This window comes from Acartia tonsa, chromosome 12 (assembly GCF_053477335.1).
Source record: "Acartia tonsa isolate MP-2025a chromosome 12, ASM5347733v1, whole genome shotgun sequence".
Classification (NCBI taxonomy): Eukaryota; Metazoa; Arthropoda; class Copepoda; order Calanoida; family Acartiidae; genus Acartia; species Acartia tonsa.
The window spans coordinates 24,588,644-24,610,813 of record NC_137271.1 but is presented as its reverse complement, the minus strand read 5'-3'; the positions used below and the strand labels follow the sequence as shown (position 1 = coordinate 24,610,813).

At 32.2% G+C, this 22,170-nt stretch overlaps 3 protein-coding genes across 4 annotated transcripts; all 3 read right to left on the bottom strand.

Annotated features, from left to right (window-relative positions):
- Positions 1–2,638: 2,638 nt before the first annotated feature.
- Positions 2,639–10,598, bottom strand: LOC145334211 (uncharacterized). Of its 2 annotated transcripts, XM_080179587.1 has the most exons (4): positions 9,838–9,919; positions 9,610–9,674; positions 7,347–7,421; positions 2,639–6,266 (listed from the first exon to the last, which is right to left on the bottom strand). In XM_080179587.1, the coding sequence occupies exon 4, from the start codon at positions 6,203–6,205 to the stop codon at positions 3,350–3,352; it is 2,856 nt and encodes a 951-aa protein (XP_080035713.1). In that variant the 5' UTR covers positions 6,206–6,266; positions 7,347–7,421; positions 9,610–9,674; positions 9,838–9,919; the 3' UTR covers positions 2,639–3,349. The 2 variants fall into 2 exon arrangements, with proteins under 2 accessions (XP_080035713.1, XP_080035714.1); XM_080179588.1 differs by lacking the exon at positions 2,639–6,266 and having other exon boundaries at positions 7,421–8,177; positions 9,838–10,598.
- LOC145334214 (uncharacterized) lies at positions 9,916–14,829 on the bottom strand. Its single transcript, XM_080179590.1, has 5 exons — positions 14,267–14,829; positions 13,792–13,886; positions 13,352–13,394; positions 12,788–12,922; positions 9,916–12,324 (listed from the first exon to the last, which is right to left on the bottom strand). Exons 1-5 carry the CDS (start codon positions 14,408–14,410, stop codon positions 12,208–12,210), a joined length of 534 nt encoding a protein of 177 aa, XP_080035716.1. The 5' UTR covers positions 14,411–14,829; the 3' UTR covers positions 9,916–12,207.
- A 628-nt stretch (positions 14,830–15,457) lies between these two features.
- Positions 15,458–21,622, bottom strand: LOC145334213 (uncharacterized). Its single transcript, XM_080179589.1, has 3 exons — positions 21,410–21,622; positions 20,946–21,110; positions 15,458–16,199 (listed from the first exon to the last, which is right to left on the bottom strand). The coding sequence occupies exons 1-3, from the start codon at positions 21,610–21,612 to the stop codon at positions 15,473–15,475; spliced, it is 1,095 nt and encodes a 364-aa protein (XP_080035715.1). The 5' UTR covers positions 21,613–21,622; the 3' UTR covers positions 15,458–15,472.
- Positions 21,623–22,170: the final 548 nt, after the last annotated feature.

Genomic DNA, 22,170 nt, shown 5'->3' with positions numbered 1-22,170 from the left:
TAAATCCATATAATATATATAGTATATTTTTTAAACTCATATAGTAATACATAGTATATACATCATCAATAATAAATAACTCAAAGCAAAGCTGTTATCAAAGCAATTTCACATAGGGGCTTACTCTATGATTATTAGGCTAGGTATTAATGTGAGACTATAGGTTATTTAGGATAAAAGTTTACTTTTGGTTAGTATTTAACATATATTTCATCATTTTTTGGATAGGTCTCAGGTTCAGGTGCTGCAGGCTAGCTGGAAGGTGGTTTCTAAACAAGTAAAAAAAAAAAATTTCTGTTTGAAGAGTTTGTTATAAAACAAAATATGCATTTTTTTGGATGTTATTAACATAAATGAAGAAAATATTAAAATAGGACTCCAAGTTCTGGTCTTGCAGGCCTCCAGGTCCACTCTGGACAGGATATAGATATTTTTTTTTATTTGAAAAGTTATAGGCCAACTTATAAAACAGAATATGCATCTTTTTGGATGTTTTTAACATAACAGAAGAAAAAAAGAACTTGATGAAGGATTTTAATTTTTTCTTTATATATGTTAATATCATCCAAATAGATGCATATTCTGTTTTTAATTTGACCTCTAACCAATCAAATAAGAAATTTGAATCTTTTACCTGTCCTGAGTGAACCTGAACTTGGATCCCGATATGTTAATATTATCCAAATTAATGCATATTCTGTTAAATAAATAGACCTCTAACTCTTCAAAAAAGAAATTTGATTGTTTACCTGTTCAGAGTGGACCTAAAGGCCTGCAGGACCTGAACTTGGAGACCAATTTATATATTTTCATCAGATATGTTAATAAGATCCAAAAAAATACATATTATGTTTTATAAGTTGACCTCTAACTCTTAAAATAAGAATTTTGATTTTTTTAACTTGTCCAGAGTGGAACTCTAACTCATCAAAAAAAATTTTAAATTTTAACCTGTCCAGAGTGGACCTGGTGGCTTGCAGGACCAGAACTTGGAGGCCAATTTTAATTTTTTTCTTCAGATATGTTAATAACATCCTAAAAGAAAACCGTCCGGTTTACTTAAAATAAACACATTATCTCACGCGGAAATACCAACTAACCATACAACATATATATATATAAAAAGACCATTCTCATGTAATTTATGTTGCAAATCACTACCTAACTTTTTTAGATATAGTCAAATAAAAAAAGTTCGGTCAGGTCAATGTTAAAATTCTTTATCACAATCATATCTATCCAATGCCTAATATATTCTACTAAGACATATAAAAAGATCACTACTCTAAGTACTATATTAAATATTTATTGGTCATTCTTTGTTGTTATACGTATTTTGTTGTATAAAAAATTTTAACTAGTAAATGCTATCTAAAGTTGTATTTATGACAAAAAAGTTTTTGCCATATATAACATGCAACGAAGTTGAAAAAAAAATGAAAAACTCATTTTTTAAGGAAAATCCCTGGTCAAATCTTTTAATTTTAATCAATAACTTTATATTATGCACTAATACGTTATTTAAAATAGAAAAAAACTTACAGTTCACTATTTTTTGGTATATAGTAATATATAGTAAATTTTGGTCATATAGTATGATATAGTATCCAAATTCATCCTTTATAGTATAAATAGTATATACAGGGTGCGCCACATATCTAGGGACTTTTTCTAAATTGTAAACAAAGAAACATAAAATCGTCAATTTTAAAGATTTTATTAAATTTTAAAAACTGGGGAGCAAATTAGGTATATAACTATTAGATCATTGAATAAAATCGCCGCCAGCATCAATCACCGCCTCTACCCGCCTCCTCAACCGCCGGCAGGCCAATTTCAGAATGTAACTGTCCAAGCTGGCGAAGTTCTCCTTGATAGTGGCAATGAGGGAGGTCTTTATGGTATGGGTACGTCTATTGGTGCATGCTTCAAAGTAGCCCAAGGTCCAAAAGTCCATTGAATTAAGATCGGGCTGCTGGGAGGCCCCATTTCTTTAGGAATGTGAGTAACCGCAGGATCCAAATTCACCCAACTTTCAAGCTACCCTTTGACACGGAGGCTCTTATTTGGACCACAGTTAAGCTAGAACGACGTTCTATACCTTTTTGGAAATGACAGGAAGATTCATCTAGGGTTGTCAGCGCAATTCATGGTCTAAAATGAGTTTTAAGTTCCATATGGGTCTCTGACGTCGAGAAACGAGAAATTTTCACGATTTTACACGATTTTTGACGTTTTTGACATCTCTAAATCTGCCACGTTTCACTTTGCCGGAGTACTAAAGCCAAGCCATTTTAGATAAAGAGCTGTAGTCTCTTCTAGTGTCTTACTTATGCATCTAACAGTATCCCCAGCAAGTTGCATAACTCTAGCTCATCTACAGATGGGCTGAGGTCCGATTTAGTGGGTCCTAGTTGATAATCCAGATTATACCACCGGCGCACTTCGAATCTGCCTTGTTGAACATAAGCGCGGCCAGCTCGGAGTACGAGCCCATCTTCGCCCAAAGATTTTTTTGTGCTAAAAGTTCATTACCTAAGCTTTTTATAGTGGGGTCAAGCGTCCTGATTGGTCAAGTAGTTTTGACGCTATGGCCGTTTTAAAAAAGTCCCTAGATATGTGGTGCACCCTGTATAGTATGCAGTGGTCGCCCTGCACTTCGTACTCTTGGTCGCTCCTAGCCGTTTTCAGCCGTTAATCGGCTGGTACTAAAATTTTAATAATGGTTATTGGGATCATTTAACATGAATTAAGGCAAAAATATGTTTAAAATGTTGATTTCTACGTAATTAGTGATGGATTTGTACTGAAAATGGCCAAAACAACTGCTAAACGGCTGAGCATATTATATACAGGGGTGTATTTTCTACATGGGATCCCCTGCTCAGGGGGGGGGGGAGAAATAAAAAATAAGTGGTTGGAGGGGAAAAAAATGTAAAAATTAAGAAAACTGAAAACATTTTTTCCATTTCCTCCCCCTCCTTGGTGAAAAAAAACTTTTAAAAATGTGTGGTAGGAGGGATAAAATAAATAAAATATAGAGTTCTTTAAATATTTTTCCATTTTCCCCCTACTTGGTGAGAAAAAACTAGGGGGGGGAAGGAAAATAAAAAAATTTTGTAGCAGGGGAAAAAAAATAAATCTTGTGCAGAATATACACCCCTGATTATATATTACATGAATATAGTTTACCAGCAGTATGGATTCTCATATACTTATATCTATTACCAGGCTGTAAGAATGATCTACTGCATATTTCACATTAATTATGTTTCTCACAAGTATATGTTCTCTTTTGTATGTCTTCAACACTAGCATCTAGGAATTATTTACCGCAGATTTCACAAAACTACTGTTTCTCACCAGTGTGAGTTTTCATATGGCTGTCTTTATGATGAGAATGACTAAATGATTTACCACATTTTTCACATAAATATGGTTTCTCACCAGTGTGTATTCTCAAATGTCTATCTTTATGATGAGAATGACTAAATGATTTACCACATATATGACATGAATATGGTTTTGAACCAGTGTGTATTCTCATATGATTATCTTTATTCTGAGATCGAGCAAATGATTTACCACATACATCACATGAATAGGGTTTCTCACCAGTATGTGTCCTCATATGAACATTTTTACAACCAAGACGACTAAAGGATTTACCACATATTTCGCATGAATATGGTTTCTCACCAGTGTGTGTTCTCATATGTCTTTCTGTGTCAGAAGTTGTTGAGAAAGATTTACCACATATATCACATGTATATAGTTTCTCACCAGTATGTGTTCTTATATGTCTTTCTGTGACAGAAGATGTTGAGAAAGATTTACCACATATATGACATGAATATGGTTTTGAACCAGTGTGTATTCTCATATGATTATCTTTATTCTGAGATCGAGCAAATGATTTACCACATACATCACATGAATACGGTTTCTCACCAGTATGTGTCCTCATATGATCATTTTTACAACTAAGACGACTAAAGGATTTACCACATATTTCGCATGAATATGGTTTCTCACCAGTATGTATTCTCATGTGCCTATCTTTATTAGATGTGGTAAATGATTTACCACATACATCACATGAATATAGTTTGAGTTTCTCACCAGTATGTGTCATCATATGTTTATTTTTATATGAAGAAAAACTAAATGATTTACCACATATCTCACATGTATATGGTTTCTCACCAGTATGTATTCTCAAGTGTCTACTTTTGTCGCTAGATCTTGAGAATGATTTACCACATATTTCACATGAATATGGTTTCTCACCAGTATGTGTTCTCATGTGTTTGTCTTTATCATTAGAACGACTAAATGATTTGCCACATATTTCACATGAATATGGTTTCTCGCCAGTGTGTATTCTCATATGAATGTCTCTACTGCTTGATTTTGTGAATGATTTTCCACAAACATCACATATCTTATTATTATCTTTTATAATATAATCATCACCACCTTGGTTACTATTTTCAGAGGAATAATCATAATCTAGTTCTTCTTGTATTCTCTCTTCTTTCATATCTATAAAAGTTATATCAGTCGAATAAGGTTTCACTATTACTGAGACAGGATCTTCAATACTATTATTATCAGGAAAATCTTTATCTTTATTCTCCTCTTCAACAATAATAACTTTATCATCCTTGTCTATCTGAACATTAAGAGGATCTTTATTATCAGGTTCTTCAAGTTTAAGTTCTTCAGTATCAATTTTATCACAAACATCTGGAGCGAAAATATTTTCACTATCACAACCTATGTCAATATTTTCAAAAGAATAATCTAGTTCTTCTTGTATTATCTCTTCTCCCATATTTATAACTTGAGGATCTTCAACATTATTTCTTACAGATTCCTTCTTTACATGATCATGTGTCACTTTTAAATTTTCCATATTTTGGAGATGATCAGGAGAATCTTTAACTTTATTCTCCTCTTCAACATTGAAAACAATATCATCCATATCTATCTCAACTTTGAGAAGATCCTTATTATCAGGTTCTTTAAGCTTAAGTTCTTCAATATCACAAACATCTGGAGCATAAATATTATTATCATCACCACCTCGGTTACTGTTTTCAGAAGAATAATCATAATCTAGTTCTTCTTGAATCATCTCCTCTCCAATATTTATAACTTGAGAAATAGTTTCCACTATTACTGGGAGAACATCTTCACAATTATTTTTTACAGATACTTCCTTAACATTATCCTGTGTCACTTTTACATTTTCCACATTTTGGAGATAATCAGGAGAATCTTTATCTTTATTTTCCTTTTCAACATTCTTCACTTCATATTTTTTTTCTATCTCCACTGTTAGAGGATCTTCTTTACTAATAGAATCAAGACTGTGATTATTATCGATTTCAGACGATGATTTTATATCTGTAGAAGAAAGTTTCTTTAGCATTACACAGAAAGGTTTCATTGTTGATAGTAAGTTTTCACTAATTTTCTCATTGTGTGCTTCCATATGGTTATTTCTATGGTAAGTTTTCATATGGCTGTCACCAATGTGAGTTTTTATATGGCTGTCTTTATGATGAAAACGACTAAATAATTTACCACATATTTCACATGAATATGGTTTAACACAAGTGTGTATTCTCATATGTCTATTCATATGATGAGAATGACTAAATGATTTTCCACAAACATCACATGAATATGGTTTCTCACCAGTATGTGTCCTCATATGTCTTTCTTTGTTAGTAGATGTTGAGAATGATTTACCACAAACAACACATGAATATGGTTTCTCACCAGTATGTGTCCTCATATGTGTTTCTTTGTCAGTAGATCTTGAGAATGATTTACCACATACATCACATGAGTATGGTTTCTCGCCAGTGTGTAATCTCATATGTTTAACTTTACTACTAGATGTGTTAAATGATTTCTCACATATATTACATGAATATGGTTTCTCACCGGTATGTGTTCTCATATGTGTAACTCTATGACCTAACTGTGAGAATGATTTACCACATAATTCACATGAATATGGTTTCTCTCCAGTGTGTATTCTAATATGTTCCTTTTTATCACAAAATGTTGAGAATGATTTACCACATATTTCACACAAATATTGTTTCTCACCAGTGTGTATTCTTATGTGTCTTTTTCTATCTTGAGCAGTAGTAAATGTTTTAAAACATATCTCACAAGATTTTTCCATTTTTAACAGATTTTAGTTTTGATTGTTGAAGCTAGTTTTCTCGTGTTTTTCTCGTGTAAATCTGAAAATAAAATCGACATGTAGATCAAATAAACATAATCCTAATGAATATTAGAAAAAAAAGTTTTGGTATCTGATCATTTCATTCAAATTTTTTGTTTAAGTACTTAATGTGTGGTATTAACAGAAAAAGTAAAAATTAATTTTATAATGGGCCCTTTTTGAGAAAATCCGCAAAAATTTTTTTTTCCATTGTAGAAGTAGGCTGGCTTCCGGTCTCAAAATGCCGATAAAGTTGATGCATCCAAATTTTGTTCATTTTTTGGACGTGTTTTTCGTGTGCGGTGCGCCCCATTAATTGCACAGTCACAAGCATTAGCGCCCATTATAAAAAAAGAGGAGGAGGGGGGGGGGGAATGACATGACATACCCGCAATTTTACTTTGGGTGCTACTCCCTTAGTTTTAGAGATAATTGGGTAAAATCTTGTTAGGTGTGTAAGTAATTACCCCAAGTTTTGGTATCTTTCAAAAAAAAAACGGCGGCAGGACCGTCGCTCCCGCCGCTCGCCGCCAATTTTCGCCGCCAATATCTTTAATTCAGTGTTTCTCTTTAAAGATATTGAAACCAAATCTATTTATGTTGGTCATTAAAAAATATTTGAATAAAAAACCGCGGTGGTACCGCAGCCGCCAAAAAAAAATTGGGTGCTACTCCCTTAGTTTTAAGATATAATTGAAATATTGTATTTCTCGACGAATTAGGTAATTTGGAATCATTTTTTTAAGACCATGATATTTTTTTCAAAAATTTTTCCCCTTACAAGCAACCCTGCAGGGGACATTTTTTTCAAATTCTCGTTTATCAAGGTATATCTTAAATTCAATGCTTTTCCAGTAGCACCCAAAATAAAATTGCTAGTATGTCGTGTTACGAGTCAGCAATCCCCCCCCCCCTTTTATTTTTTGATTTTCCCAGTAGGTCAAGACATCTGACTTTAAGGCTGTGCAAACCGCTTAAATGGGTAATGGTATTTTCAAAAACCTGGATTTTTTTAGCCTACCCGTGTGGACAATGCATTACATATTATAAAGATTCTTCCTTTCAATTTTTAATTAGATACCTAACTAAAATAAATAACCTGAAAATTTTAGATTAACCAAGGATGTTTGACTGCAGTTCTTAATCTCATTTTTTTTCATACAATTCTATCCATCTGAAATAAAATAACATATGAAATATATTTTGTAGGTACATACTGTGTTTTTAAGCAGAATTATTCATAATAACATTAGTCATTGCTGTTTTTTTTTAAAGGTAAAAATAAAATGGAATTAATATTTCTTTTTTAGTAACTATCAACAAAGGATAGAATAGAACATAAAAAAAAATTTTGATTGCCTAAAATTTAGTTAGTATAGGTACAAAAGAATTTTTTTTAAAAAGTTTAGGAAAGGTTTAAAAATCCATCATAATCAAACATGTGTAAAATAAAAAAAGTATCAAAATAAAATCCTTAGGTAGGGGGGGGGGGGTGCCACTTTTGCGTAATCATTGATTATTAGGCTAGGTATTGATGTGAGACAAAGGTTATTTGGGATAAAAGTTTACTTTTGGATGGTACTTCACGTATATTTAATAAATTTCTGGATAGGTCTCCAGGTTCAGGTGCTGCAGGCTGGAAGGTAAAATTTTTGAAAAATTTTTATTTGAAGAGTTAGATATTAAAATATTAAACAATATATGCATCTGCTATTGACATATTTACAGAAAAAAATATGATCGGAATCAAGGTTCAGGACAAGATCCTTTCTGGACAGGTAAAAACTCAATTTTTTTTTATTTAAAGAGTTAGAGTTCAATTTATAAAACAGAATAGGTATGAATCTTTTTTGATCTTATTGACATATTTGAAGAAAAAATTAAAATCGGCCTCCAAGTTCAGGTGCTGCAGGCCTCCTCGTGGTCCATTCTGGACAGATAAAAAAATTTCTTTGAAGAGTTTGAGGTCAACTTATAAAACAGAATTTGCATCTTACTTCGGCAAGAAATGCATTAAAAATTTTTTTTTGGCGGCGGCGGAAAACGACGGTAGACAGCAGGAGCGGAGGACAAACTGCCGTTTTTTTCAAGTATTTTTTACTTACCCACCTAATAAGATTTGGTTCCAATATCTTAACAAGCAGAGGAGTAGTACTGAATTTAAGGTAAACCTTGATTAGTCCCCCCGCAGGGTTGATTATAAAAGGGGAAAAATTTTTGACAAAAATAACATGGTCTCTAATGATTCCAAATTGCCTAAATCGGCGATAAATGAAATAAAAAAAGTTTTTTTTTGGCGGTAGCGGAAAATGACGGGAGCAGCGGTTTTTTTATATAAAGATAACAAAACTTGGGAGTAATTAGTGATACAACCAAAGAGATTTTCTTAATTATCTCTAAAACTAAGGGAGCAGCACCCAAAATAAAATTGCTGGCATGTCATATTACTAGTCACCACATCCCCCCCCCCCTTAAACATCAGGTTCTTCAAGTCTAAATTCTTCAACATCAATTTTATCAAAAATATTTTCATTATCAGATTTCTTTTTTAGCTAAAAACATACCTACCTAACTAACACCATCTATTAGCGAAAAAAATATTTTTGGTAAATATATGATTTTAAAATAGATTGAAAAGAAATTATTTTACGTGTCCCTAGAGTAATAACAATACCTATTGTTTTGTAAAACTTGACATGTTAGAAAAAATGATTACTTCGCGCGAAAAGTAATCATAGAATTCATCATAAAACAGTAAAAGTAGACAATAAAATCATGCAAATAATCAATAACGGAAATTCATAATAAATTTTTATATATCTTTATGAGTTACATCACTCTCCACGTATTTATTTATAAAAATAGAAACTTTTTTTTTGGCGGGCATTATGATGCCATTGATTTGATGCGCAAGTCAAGTATTCAGCGGCATTACGCGACACCTCAATACAACGACGACATTTAAAAATCCCATTTTAAAAGAAATTATTAATTCTAGTTCAAAATGCTTTAACATTACCTGAAATCAAAGGTTTTTACATTATAAATTATTTGTTACCATTTTCCTAATCATTATCCCATTATATAAAGTAACAAGCATTTTTGTTTGAAGCACAGAATCTTTCCAACAGCTGAACCAGTGTGGTTCTCCTTAACAGTTAAGCTTTTTATATGTCCCGGGAAGGTTTTTAACTATTTGGGGGGAGGATATCTCAACTCTCCTAATAAAAATCCCCCCCCCCCCCTCCCAATAAGAAGAAATACTTTTCCTTTTAAATCTTAAATTAAAAATGTCATGTTTCCCTAGAGGCCTCTAAGGGCTTAGCCGCTAGTTTCTAATTAAGATACCTAAAATAATTGACCTGAAGTGAAACCAGGATATTCGTCTGCAGTTCTTAATCTTATTTTTTCATACAATTCTATGCATCTGAAAAAAATTACATATGAAATATTTTTTATACATACTGTGATTTTAAACAGAATATTTCGTAATTACAAACGGTTAGATAATTTTCATAAATATTATTTAGTATGACAGAAATATCAAAATACCCAAAGTGTAGACTTAAACAAATTATGACAATTATAACCTGAGATTAATGGTTTTATTCTTTGTTCATTTATCAGGTGTAATATGAGATCATTTCTGTAACATTTTGACTTTGTAATTCTGAAGAAAAAAAATAGAAATCTATAAATCATCATTTTTAATATAATCAATCTGAACATCACATTGGAAATTAAAACTATCATCAGATTCATTTTCACTGCTGAATTCATCAAAATTTTGCACAGTGAAAACAGGATACGGATACTTGGTTGTATTAAAAGCTGTATCTTGTCTGTTGTATTTGGCACATGATCTTTTTCTTTTTTCCCTAATATTGCAGCCTGTAACTTCTTTAATTTCAATTACATTTTCCAGGTCACAGTTAATAAAATCTATTTGGTCAGTAACATCATTTAGGGAAATATTATCATCATAATTATGGTTATCACAAGGTAAAGAGTCATCGTCTAAATTTAAAGTCTCATCCATTTGTTCATCATCAGAGAGTAGAATAACATCTTGAGAATGTATACAACTATCAGAGAAATCATCACTTAGAGAGGAAAGACTGGAAATAGATAATTCATCATCAAGAATATTTCTTATTAATTCTCCTAAAGCATTTGTTGTATTACCATCTGTATCACCATCTACACCAACTTTTAATACATCCAGATCATTAGTTTCATTATCATAACTTTCTACACGGATTTCTTCGAGTGATTGATAACATTTGTGGCAAGTGAAATAATAATTATCACTCTCAGCATCAATTATTCGTAGATTCTTCATATTCAGCATCTCACAAGTTCTGGTTTAAAGTGTCAAAACAAAAATAACAAGGATCTCAACATCCAAAAGTATTGAAGCAAAAAGATTAAATAAATATACATGTACTCATCTTCATTAGAATTTCTAGAATCTTATTTAGCATCAGAATAATAAATAAGACTTTTCCATCATATACCCATTGCCCATATACATTGCGAATACAAAATAAAATGTCAGATGACTATAATACTAAGTTGATGCTGATAAATTCATAGAATCATCACACAAAAATGATAAACCTCTGTTAGTGTACAATCCTACTTCCCCCAATAGATAAATTATAACAAGGCATAGATCATCATCAATCAAAAGAATCTTTATACAAAAAAGCCCATCTAATATTGTGTGTGCGCGTAGCCATAGTTTCTTAGTGATTGGATCTAAGTAGTCATGGAGATGGATGAGACACTTTTGTATGTTAGTAACACCAGGGCCAGCTCAAGGTCCACGCTCAAGTAAAAGTACTTGACCCGCTGTCTCAAGGGACCTACTCTTTATTACCTTACCCTCACCGAGTAAAGCAGGTGTCACCGTAATAAATGACACTCTCCATAGAGAAGCTTGGGTAAGGGTTGCACTGATATTATGTACAAGACTATTGGGTATCCAAACTACCCAATTGTCACCCTACTTAAGCAACCAAGGGGAAGTTGCGTGAATGAATTGCGACTGAGAAATTCGACGACGCCCCTCCCATCTAATATTGTTATTATTTTATAAACACTTTCCTGCATGGATCATAATTGTTTAATTCTTCAATATCATTCATCATATGATGACGTATATGCTGAGCCTTTAACAACATATTGTAAAACAAACATCAACCAACGAAAATTTTATAATTTCCTTTAAATTGTACTACTCACCTCCCCCCCCCCCCTTAACAGCCCACAACGCCTAAACACCCACCGAAACCAGATATCCAGTTTATACATCTACTTGTGGCTGCGCCTCTCTATACGAATGGGTGTTGAAGGGCAGAAAAAAGCCTAAAACCATTCTAAGACTTAAATCTGATAATAAAATAGTTTAAAACCATCTAAAAAACAATGAAAGGCTTAAACTTAAAATGGAGAACTCAAAGGTTCAGTAGTAGACAAAAAACTTGCTTCTTTATATAAAACTAGCGGCTACGCCACTAATTGCCTACAGAGTATAGGTACACGTAAAATTGTTTCTTTTCAATCTATTTTAAAATCAGCTATTTACCAAAAATATTTATTTTCGCCAATAGATCGTGATTGTTAGGTTTTTACCCAATTGCAAAATTTGTCCGCAGGGCGGTGCTTTCCATTTTTTTTATTTTTGTCGATTTCTCTGGGGAGGGTGTTGGTAGCCTCCCCCAAAATAGTTATAAACTTTCCCGAGGGACCTGTGAGAAGCTGTTAAGCAGTTAGCTTGATCCTTCGGTACAGACACAAGGACAGATACACAGACAATCACACATCCTGTTACTCTATTAAAAGGATGATAATTAGGAGATGGGTAATATGGACAGAATTGAAAAAGGTAACATTTTACTAAAGAAAATTGATGTGTACTCAAAGTCTTATTCTGATTATAGGTTGGTATAGTACATTTATAAACTGTTGTTTTCCTGAACTAAAGTGCTAATGTATTCAACAGAACATTTCTCACAGACAATGGTAGGACGTAAGGCATGGATCCTCTCTACTGCTTCTTTAACAGCATCACTGGCATATTGTATTCTTTAAATTTTATTATAAATACCTAAAGTTTTTATAATTAAGACAAAAATATTTTTTTTAGTTTTCAGAAATATTACACTTAGCTTAATAATGATTAATCTTGTATATTACATCATCATTCAAAGGTGTTTGTTTATATAATCAGTATAAATTCTTACCTAGTTTGCAAAAGGTTCATAGTTTTTTTGCTACTTTTTTAAACAAAAGAATTAAGTCAACAATAAAAAAAAGTGGAAGATTTGGAATTGCGTTTGCAATTTCTTTAATTAAATGTCAATAATTCCATTGAACAAAGAATATTATGCCACAGTTTATTTGCAGTTACCCACTAATGACCACATCAAAGCAACTTCCACAAAATTACCCCCCTCCATCCACATTCATACTATTTTTTCCTAAAACAACACCACTACATAAACAAATATTAATTTTAAATCAAAGATTATTCCTTTCTGTATCAGCAGTGTCATTCTCAAAAGTTTCATCTTCATCAAATTCTAAGTTCTCTAAGCTGATGTCAGAAATCTCAGTTTCTTTTTCTTTTACTTTGGAATTATGTGTCTTTTGAGCTGCTGTAGATGTGATCTGAATTTTAAAGGATAATTATATCATAATTAAACAAGGAGATTTATATCCATTGCAAAAGTAAGTCAACATTTCAAATTACATTTTTATATATCAGAAAAACAAACAATATCCTTATACCCACTCTCCCATTACCAATAGTATATATTGTGTAGATGGGAAGGTTTTAAACTAATGTGGGAGTTTGACAATAATCCTAAAAACTAACTTTAGACCTGCAAAAGCTTAAATTTAAAGTCTGATCACTATATGATATAGTACCTAGTTTGTCACATAGTACCATATAGTACAAAATTTTGACTATATAGTACATAAAGTACATATAGTACACAGTGGTCACCCTGTATATCTATATCGGTTTCGGTTTAAAAGACAACCGAAAATACATCCTGTTACTTCAAATTAATTAAAAATAAAATTATCCTTTGCCTTTTTATTAGTCTCGGGATGGTACTTAATCAAATGGTTCCTGAATTTTGAGTCATGAACAAGTATTTTAATAAATGTATCAAAATTTATTGCTTAATATCTTTACTATTGGGAACTATTATTGAAATTTCAATTTTAAATACCTAAAAGACATTTTGACTCAAAAATATCCCAGAAATTAACCCATGAAAATAAGATTAAGGGTAAATTATAAGAGATATAATGGGCAATAAAAGTTTTTTCTTTAGGTATTTAACTAAAATATTTTATTATTTTGTAAACTATAATTAAGATTAAATTTTTGCCTTAAAAGTTTCCCCCATATCACATGAAAATAAGTTAAATTACAAGTAAGGTAGTATGTACTTATTTTTATAAATAAAGATTTGTTTGGGTAGTGTAAACTCTGTTTTGAAACAACTTGTCCTTGTGTCTCCCTGTATGACTCCAGAGAAGAAAATGACAGCTGACATGGGATACACTTGAAAACTTGGGTCATCACGTGACTATTAAAATGCTGTACCCATTCTGGAACCTGTAAAATAGCAAACGCATGAAAAAAGGAAAAGTTCTAGATTGATACACAATAATTTCTTAGGTATTACCTATCTATAATTTGAATTCTTTATATTCAAAAAGAAAGATTAAAGAGATAGTTGCTCGAAATGCATTTAATCTTTATTTAGTGAACTGTTTTTTTTTCTGTTCAATGGCTTTAACTATATCTATAGGTCATAGATCACAAATTAGGCATTTTTTGACGTAAAACAAAAAAAAAATTTTATTATCTTCATGGGAAACCTATAGGTATTTATCATATTCTACACAAAAAAAAACATTTTAATTGCACTTCATGCTAGTTAGTTTTAATTCTAAAGACCCAATTTAATAAGTAGCTAGAAAGGTAATACTTACTCTATCAAAGCTCATTGTACATTGGCTACATTTAAATTTCTTTTCTAGTACAATTTTTTCCACAACCTTTGGAGGAGACTTTTTCTTGTTGATAGTCTTTACAAATTCTTGATCATATTTTAGTCCTTGTAATGTTCTTTCCATATTATCAAGCTTTTTAAAGTTATAAATATGTTTCTCTATTGAATCATCTTCATTCAATTTTAAAGAAGTTATAGAATTATTGAATATATAGGTTATATCATTTAAAGCTTCTTTGTCAGTTATTTTTTCATTATTTTCTAATGTTTGATTGGATAAATTTTTATATTTTATATTTATATCACTGAATTTTATCACAGGCGTTGTACTTTCACAAGTTTCAGTTCTGAGAATTAAGTCAAAATAGTTTGTTCTATTGCTATGATCTGAAGAACCTTCTTGTATTAGGTCATCTATTTTTATGAAAGATACTTGATACACCTTAATTCTTTGATAAATACCTAGACATTTATTATTCCAAGACTGAATGTTTTTTTTCTCAACGTAGGCAGACACATAGTAAAACTTTTTGGAGACCAATGTTTTAGAGGTTCTAATATCAAACAAATTAGGAGAGAATATTTAAAAAGGGGAAGGTAGATTGTTCTAAAATTCTGTAAAGGTGTGAGTTATAAGGCTTAAAAACAGTAGAAGAACGATAATATTCACTAAATATGTGTATTACTTATTGAAAAGAGCTATAGACAACTTTTTTTAAATTTAACATAAATTTCATCGTTCTTCTACTGTTTTTAAGCCTTAAAACTCACACTTTTACGGAATTTTAGCTCAACCTATCTCCCCCTTTTAATTGGTGGAATTACGGAATTTTAGCTTAACCTTCCTCCCCCTTTTAATTGGTGCAAAAGATTAAAAGGTTAGGTAACTCTTTACCTTAAGCATTTTTCAAAAAGAAATTGTACAAACAAAATATGTTGTCTGAACTAAACTTGACTAGCTTTCTATACCTATAGAATTATCCAATTAATACATCTATTTTAAATATACTTATGGACAGACAGACATAATTAAAAGTAGAAATCATATATCCAATAATCAGTCAATACCAAATCTATTTAAAATTTGTGTCAGGTGAAGTTTATATTAATGTTTTTTGTTTGGATGCATCTATCACAAGAAAATGAAAAATAATCATTATAATGTTAATGTTTGACCAAATTAAGCCTAAAATGATTGGTTATGTAACAAATTTGAAAGTATCTTTTTTCCTGTATCTAAAAAGCGAAGAAACTCATTCTGAAAATGTTCCTCCCCCAAATCCTCTGTTAAAATTGCTAGATTTTCTTTATCACAATTTGGAAGATTTTCCTTATTTTCATTTGAAACATTTTCTTTTGTATTTGTTTTGTTATCACTTATTACTTTTTTGACAAGTTTTACTTTTACATAATCATGCTCATCAAAAGTTTCATCACTATGAGTATCACTTATTATTTTATATTTGTATTGGTTCAGTTTTATAGCTTCTTTGACAGTTTTGGTAACTTTTTCTTTGTTAGATTTGTCAGTAATATCTTTCAGGTTAATTTCCCCAGTCTCTAATTCATCTGTAGTTGCAGTGCTTATGAGATCATTATTTTCTACCAGTTCATTTTCAATTTTATTATTGTCATCTTCTATATCACTACCTAATATTAGCTCATTTTCTGTATTACTTTCTATCTCTCTATCTTTATCTAGCTCATCCTCACTTTCTATCTCTCCATTATTATCTATCTCCTGGGTTTCACTTGCTATCTCGCTCTCATTATCTATCTCCAGGGCATCATTTGCTATCTCACTCTCAGTATCTATCTCATGGCTATTGCTTTCTTCATCAGACAAAGAAATTGATTTGGTTAGGTTTTCTATAAATTCTTTGGAATGCTTAACTTCTCTGATATCGATAATTCTATAAAAAAAATACGGATCATGGAAAGAAGTTTCGGGTTTCGTCGCATTTTCACAGAATCTTTATTTCTAGCCCCTGCGGGGGGCTCTAACACTGCAGGGCAATAATAAATACTTACCTAACCTAACCTAAAATGACCTTTCAAAGGCTACTGTGAAAATACGATGAAACCCGCAACTTCGTTTTCTTTCCATGACCCTAAAATACTATTAAATGCAAGTTCTCTGAAGTAGGTAATAACTTTTAACTGCAAAAATGTAAGTTCAGGAAATTTTAAGTTTCTATTTCAAAATAAGTTTAAGTGTATAAATTGAACTATTAGCACATAGTCTTGATGTATGTTAAGGGAAGAAGGGTAGATACCTCAATTTGCAGAAACCATTAAAATGATTTTAGTACTAATATTAATAAAACATGAAAAAATTGCATAAATCAAAAAAAATATTTTCAGAGCAAAATATTATGTTCCATAAAATAGGGAAAATTAACACAGAACAATTGCCTATTAATATTTTCTGGCAAGGTCCTCCAGGGGGGGGGGGGGGGAAATTGGCGTTATCCTCTTAGAAATTTTTTTTTCAATTTTGTAAATTTGAGTACCCCCCCCCCCCCCCCCCCGACAACGGTCTGGATAGAACGACGGAGGAAAAGTTCCGCAATTCAATTTAAGTTTTTCCTCCTTTGCCTCAATCAAATCGCATTTAGATAGAGGCTAGAGCATATTCATCTAGGCATAGGTAGGGGGGTTTGCGTGTAAAGGGGGAGGCAGAAAATTGAAACAGTATAAATATTTAGGTTGATAGCATATTATTCATTAGTATTTTGTCAGTGGGCAAAATGGCAACATGTAGCGGAAGTAATGGCGTTCAGGGTGGTCAACATGGAGACAAGGGTGTTGGAGGAGGAGCTAAGGGCAAGGGAGATATTAGAGGGCAGAAAAGAAGATACAAAGAAAGAAAGAGGCTTGCCAAGAAAATGAAGATGGCAGCTATGAGTGGGAACCAGTACCCACGATGCGACTTTTTTATTATTTAATGATATTGTTTTAACAATTACTAATGGCTCTGTTTAGAGCCCCAATAACTATCAATGAGATTATTATTCTAAAATATTATTCTAAAATAAGGGGGGGAGGGGGCGGAAAAATGTTAAAATTTTCGCGTGCTCTTGATGAGAGGGGTAATCTAATTTTCAAAATATCCAAAAAATATTTTAGGTTAGGTTAGCTTATAGTCTAGGGAGCCGAGCGCTGCGGCCACAGATGTTCGTTGTCGAGGGTACTCTAATTTTATAAATTTCAAAAAACTATTTTAGGTTAGGTTAGGTTATAGGCTAGGGAGCCGAGCGCTGCGGCCACAGATGTTGGTTGTCGAGGGTTCTCTATTTTTATAAATTTCAAAAAACTATTTTAGGTTAGGTTATAGGCTAGGGAGCCGAGCGTTGCGGCCACAGATGTTCGTTGTCAAGGGTACTCTAATTTTATAAATTTCAAAAAACTATTTTAGGTTAGGTTAGGTTAGGTTATAGGCTAGGGAGCCGAGCGCTGCGGCCACAGATGTTCGTTGTCAAGGGTACTCTAATTTTATAAATTTCAAAAAACTATTTTAGGTTAGGTTATGTTAGGTTATAGGCTAGGGAGCCGAGCGCTGCGGCCACAGATGTTAGTTGTCAAGGGTATTCTAATTTTATAAATTTCAAAAAACTATTTTAGGTTAGGCTATAGGCTAGGGAGCCGAGCGCTGCGGCCACAGATGTTAGTTGTCAAGGGTACTCTAATTTTATAAATTTCAAAAAACTATTTTAGGTTAGGTTAGGTTATAGGCTAGGGAGCCGAGCGCTGCGGCCAAATATTTATGTTATTCTAAACCCATTAAATTACTAACAATATTTGTTAAAAAGTATCGTTAAATTTGACAATTTTTAACGTAAAAATAAATTACTTACAATATTTGTAATATGATGCATTTCATTATGGCTGAGAACCAATTCTAATCTAGCGGATATAGCCGTACAGGTTTATAAAACTTTGGGTACCAAATGTAATTTACAGTCCAATGTTTACTAAAGGTTATGAAACTTTGGGTACCATGTGTAATTTACAGTCCAATGTTTACTAATGGTCATAAAAGTTTAGGTACCAATTAGTCCTGAATTAACATGATTTGCCTTATTTATTACAGGTTTATTAATTGAAAGAAAATTGCCTGTATTATGATCGATTTTTAACGTTTAAATCCCTTTAATTATGCAAACTTTTTCCGTAGGTACTAAGTTTAAAAAGATTACATAAGATCTCAAACTTGATAATGTTTTTGTCCTAAACAGGATGGCATCATGGTTGGGCTTGCCGGCGCTCTTCTTGGTAAACTTAACGGCGAATGTGTTGGTAAACAATTGAGATTTTCATTTAAATTTAAAACTGTTTGCATCATGGATGGGATTCCCGGCGCTAACCTCGGTAAACATTTGGGCGCAAATATTATAAAACACTAAGTTTTTAAATGTGAAAATTTAATATTTATATTACTCTCTGGCTTTGTACTCTCTCGCGCTCCCCCCCAACCCAATCCCCATGGCATCTTGTCCTGATTCTAATTTCGTAGTAAACTGACGTAATTTTGCTACATGTACGAATATTTATATGTGCTTTTAACTCTCTTGCGCCCCCCCCCACCAATCCCCACGGCGTTCCAAAGAGTTCCACTTCCAACCAATCAGAGTGTTTCATTTTTGACCAATCACACACGAGTATTTTGAAAGCTTTGCAGATTTTTTTTATATAAATAGACTGTAAAGACAGTATCACAATTAGTCGCGTGAGGGCTTGCGGTAGCAACCTGAGTGTTAGCTAACCGGTTGCCACGGCGGCTAAAGAGGCTTATGTCTCTATCTTCCCCCCCCCCCCTCCTCTCTTTCCTGTCACACATCATAATATTTTATGGAAAATATTATTTTGTTGTCGGGGGGGGGGGGGGGGGGGGGGGGTACTCAAATTTTCAAAAGTGAAAAAAAGAGTTGTAGGAGGAATTTACCGGGAAATTTATTTTCCCCTACCCCCATAAAAAAGTGTACCAAAAACTTGGAGTGTTAGAGGCCTTGATAAAATGCACTTATTTTAGAAAAATCAGGAACATTTACTAAAATTCACATCAAAAAAAGAATTTAGGGGGGGATAAATATAAATTTTGGCGGATTTCACGCGCATATTACCCCCTAAAAGTGTAACTCCTCCCCCCCTCCAGAATTTTTACCCCACCCAAAATAAAAGCCTGGACGTCCTTGGTTTCAAGTAATAGGGAATTTTTAAAAAGGAAAACTGCCAGCTCCTTGAAAAAGACAAAATATTCAACAAAATTAGTTGTATCTCATCCCTGTACATGATAGGGTAAGGGGGGGGAAATTTCGGGTTTTTTTCGTTTTTTTTGAAAAAAAATGGGGTAAATATTAATATTTTCAAATGAAACCAAGACCAGTAGAAAGCTTACGGAAAGGACTATCAGGTCCTAAAAGGACATTATCCTAGGACTTTTAGAAAATGGCCGAAATTGACCGCAAAAAAGTTACCGATATTTCCCCACCACCGGGGGAAATATCGGTAATTTTTTTCAACCTAAAAAAAATCGATGAAAAACGGCCAAACGGCCAGTCGAACATAAATAATCATAATTAGTATAGGTTATAGGGATTATCCACAAAAAGTTTCATAATGATCGGACTATTCCTTCTATGTTAAAAATGAATTTTTTTGAAAGACGCGAATTTTCGATTTTTTTTTTCGAAATTTTTTTTTTTAAAAACTTAAAATTAATATAAGAAAAAAACGTATTTTATTACTTTTTAGGCCTGATCCTAAAAAAGCTCACATTCAACTATAGATTTAGCCCAAAAAACATGAAAATTGATTAAAAATTGACCTCAAAAATTGAATTTGAAGCAAAAGTGTCATCTTTGCAAAAAATCTTGACTACATTTTAACCTTAAAAAAATCGATGAAAAAAGGCCAAACGACCAAACAAGCGTAAAAAATCATAATTAGTATAGGTGATTGGGATTAACCACAAAAAAATTCATAAAGATCGGACTATTCCTCCTATGTCAAAAATATTTTTTTTTTCAAAGGACCAGAAATTTTGATTTTTTCCTCGCAAAATTTTGATTCAAAAAATAAAATTAATTTTTTTTTTGTTTTTTATCTGTTCTATTCATTTTTAGGCCTAATTCTTAAAAAGTCCATATGGAATAATAGATTTGACAAAAGAAAACATGAAAACATGACCTTAAAAGTTGAATTTTAATTTCTTTTGAAATTACCGATTTTTCCCCCGGCGCCAACTTTGGTCATTTTTGAAAAAAATATTAACCCGATTTTAAAGCTCTCAACGGATTTGGAAAAAGCGGGCAATTTCTAGTTCAAAAAGTTTTTCAGATCAGCTCTAGGTCTTGCCAATTTTTGTGTAGGTCGATCTTTACACACCTACTAAAAAATTTTTGGAAAAAAAAATTTTTTCGTCCGACTTTGAGACCCAATAAGTACCCTTAATATTAATCTCACAAAAAATTCATTTTATACTTTTTTGTAGGCAATTTAATAAGGAACAAATTTGCTTTTATGTTTTTTTCTGTCATTTGAAAGGAACATGGAGAAAAAGGTCATTTAATGAAGGTAGGTCGAAATTACCGAGAATAGCCCCTTACCGAAACTTCCCCCCCCTTACCCTAACACATAGAAAATACTGGTTCTAGTACCTTTTTGGTGCATAATCATGATCATCATCTGGAACAACATCATTATCTTCATGGGAAGCATTACTAGTAGTAGTAGTAGTAGTAGAATCATAAATTTCTCTAACCTCAGAAGATATGTTTTCCTTTTCTCTGTTTGATTCACTGGTCTCTTTGTCTTGAGAATCTAAACAATTGTTTTAATGTTTTGTCATTGTACAAAAAAAATACTATAGGTTGGAGGTATTTTAACATCATCATTGCATGAATTTAAAAGGGATATTTCCAAAAGATGAAATTAATTACAAATGTTACTTTATGTTTACGCGTCATACTTACACCCCTCCCTAAATCCCCTAGAAAAAAATACCCTATCCAAATCCTAAAGTGTCCCTAGAGGCCTCTAAGATCATAGCCACTAGTTGTAGTATAAAGTCCTCAACCTTACACTGGAAAAAAGGATTTTACATTGACAAAACATTATTCCTTTGTCGACAAACTGTTTTAATTCTACATTATTTGACTCTGTATCTCCATAGCCAATAGTTAGGTAGGTGTGGACAGTTTCTGATACAGGTGCACCTACCCTCAAGGTTACATCTGAGGATTTTATCTTCTTTCTGAAAATTATTTTCTGTCGAGTTTTCACTTCACAATAATCATGGTCTGATATTACACATTTTGTATCCATCTGAAATCATTGATAATTATTTATCGTATCGTATGATAAAATATTAAGTTGTTAATATTTTTAGGTAAAACAGATTCCAAGCTCCAGCTTAATGAAAGATACCAAAACAGTGTCCAATCTCAGTCAGATGATTCTAACAGATTCCAAGCATTATTATTTTATGTTGTAAAAATATAATTATTTATTTGTTACTTTTGTTGTTTATTCTATTTTGATTATTAAGGGGCGTTTTTATTACAGAGAGTTTATAAACAGATTCTGGGCTTAAATCTATTTGTGCATAAAGATTCCAAGCTACATTATATTGTTTCAGAGTAGAGATGTGCGTGATGCTCGTTCTTGTTAAATAGTTGGGACACCTGTCATTTGCACTGAGCTACTACCTAAAGGTACTTTTTACAATGGTAGCAAAAATGCAAATAACGATTACGGACCTCTATTAAAAACAGAAAACATCATACTCTCTCTCTCTCTTGAAGTGAATATTGTTGAGTCACCATTCTGCGGAATAACTAAAAAGACTACAAGGACTACCTAGAGGGTAATGTCCACTAATAA

Excerpts from the sequence above, each read along its gene's own strand:
- LOC145334211 (XM_080179587.1), bottom strand. The coding sequence starts at position 6,205 with ATGGAAAAATCTTGTGAGATATGTTTTAAAACATTTACTACTGCTCAA.
- LOC145334214 (XM_080179590.1), bottom strand. The coding sequence starts at position 14,410 with ATGGAAAGAACATTACAAGGACTAAAATATGATCAAGAATTTGTAAAG. Across the intron at positions 13,887-14,266 it reads GTACAATGAGCTTTGATAGA|GTTCCAGAATGGGTACAGCA; the intron begins GTAAGTATTACC and ends GCTATTTTACAG. Across the intron at positions 12,325-12,787 it reads ATGACACTGCTGATACAGAA|AGTGATGCTGTTAAAGAAGC; the intron begins AGGAATAATCTT and ends ATACAATATGCC.
- LOC145334213 (XM_080179589.1), bottom strand. The coding sequence starts at position 21,612 with ATGGATACAAAATGTGTAATATCAGACCATGATTATTGTGAAGTGAAA. Across the intron at positions 21,111-21,409 it reads TTAAAACAGTTTGTCGACAA|AGATTCTCAAGACAAAGAGA; the intron begins AGGAATAATGTT and ends AAACAATTGTTT. Across the intron at positions 16,200-20,945 it reads CATGATTATGCACCAAAAAG|AATTATCGATATCAGAGAAG; the intron begins GTACTAGAACCA and ends TTTTTTTTATAG.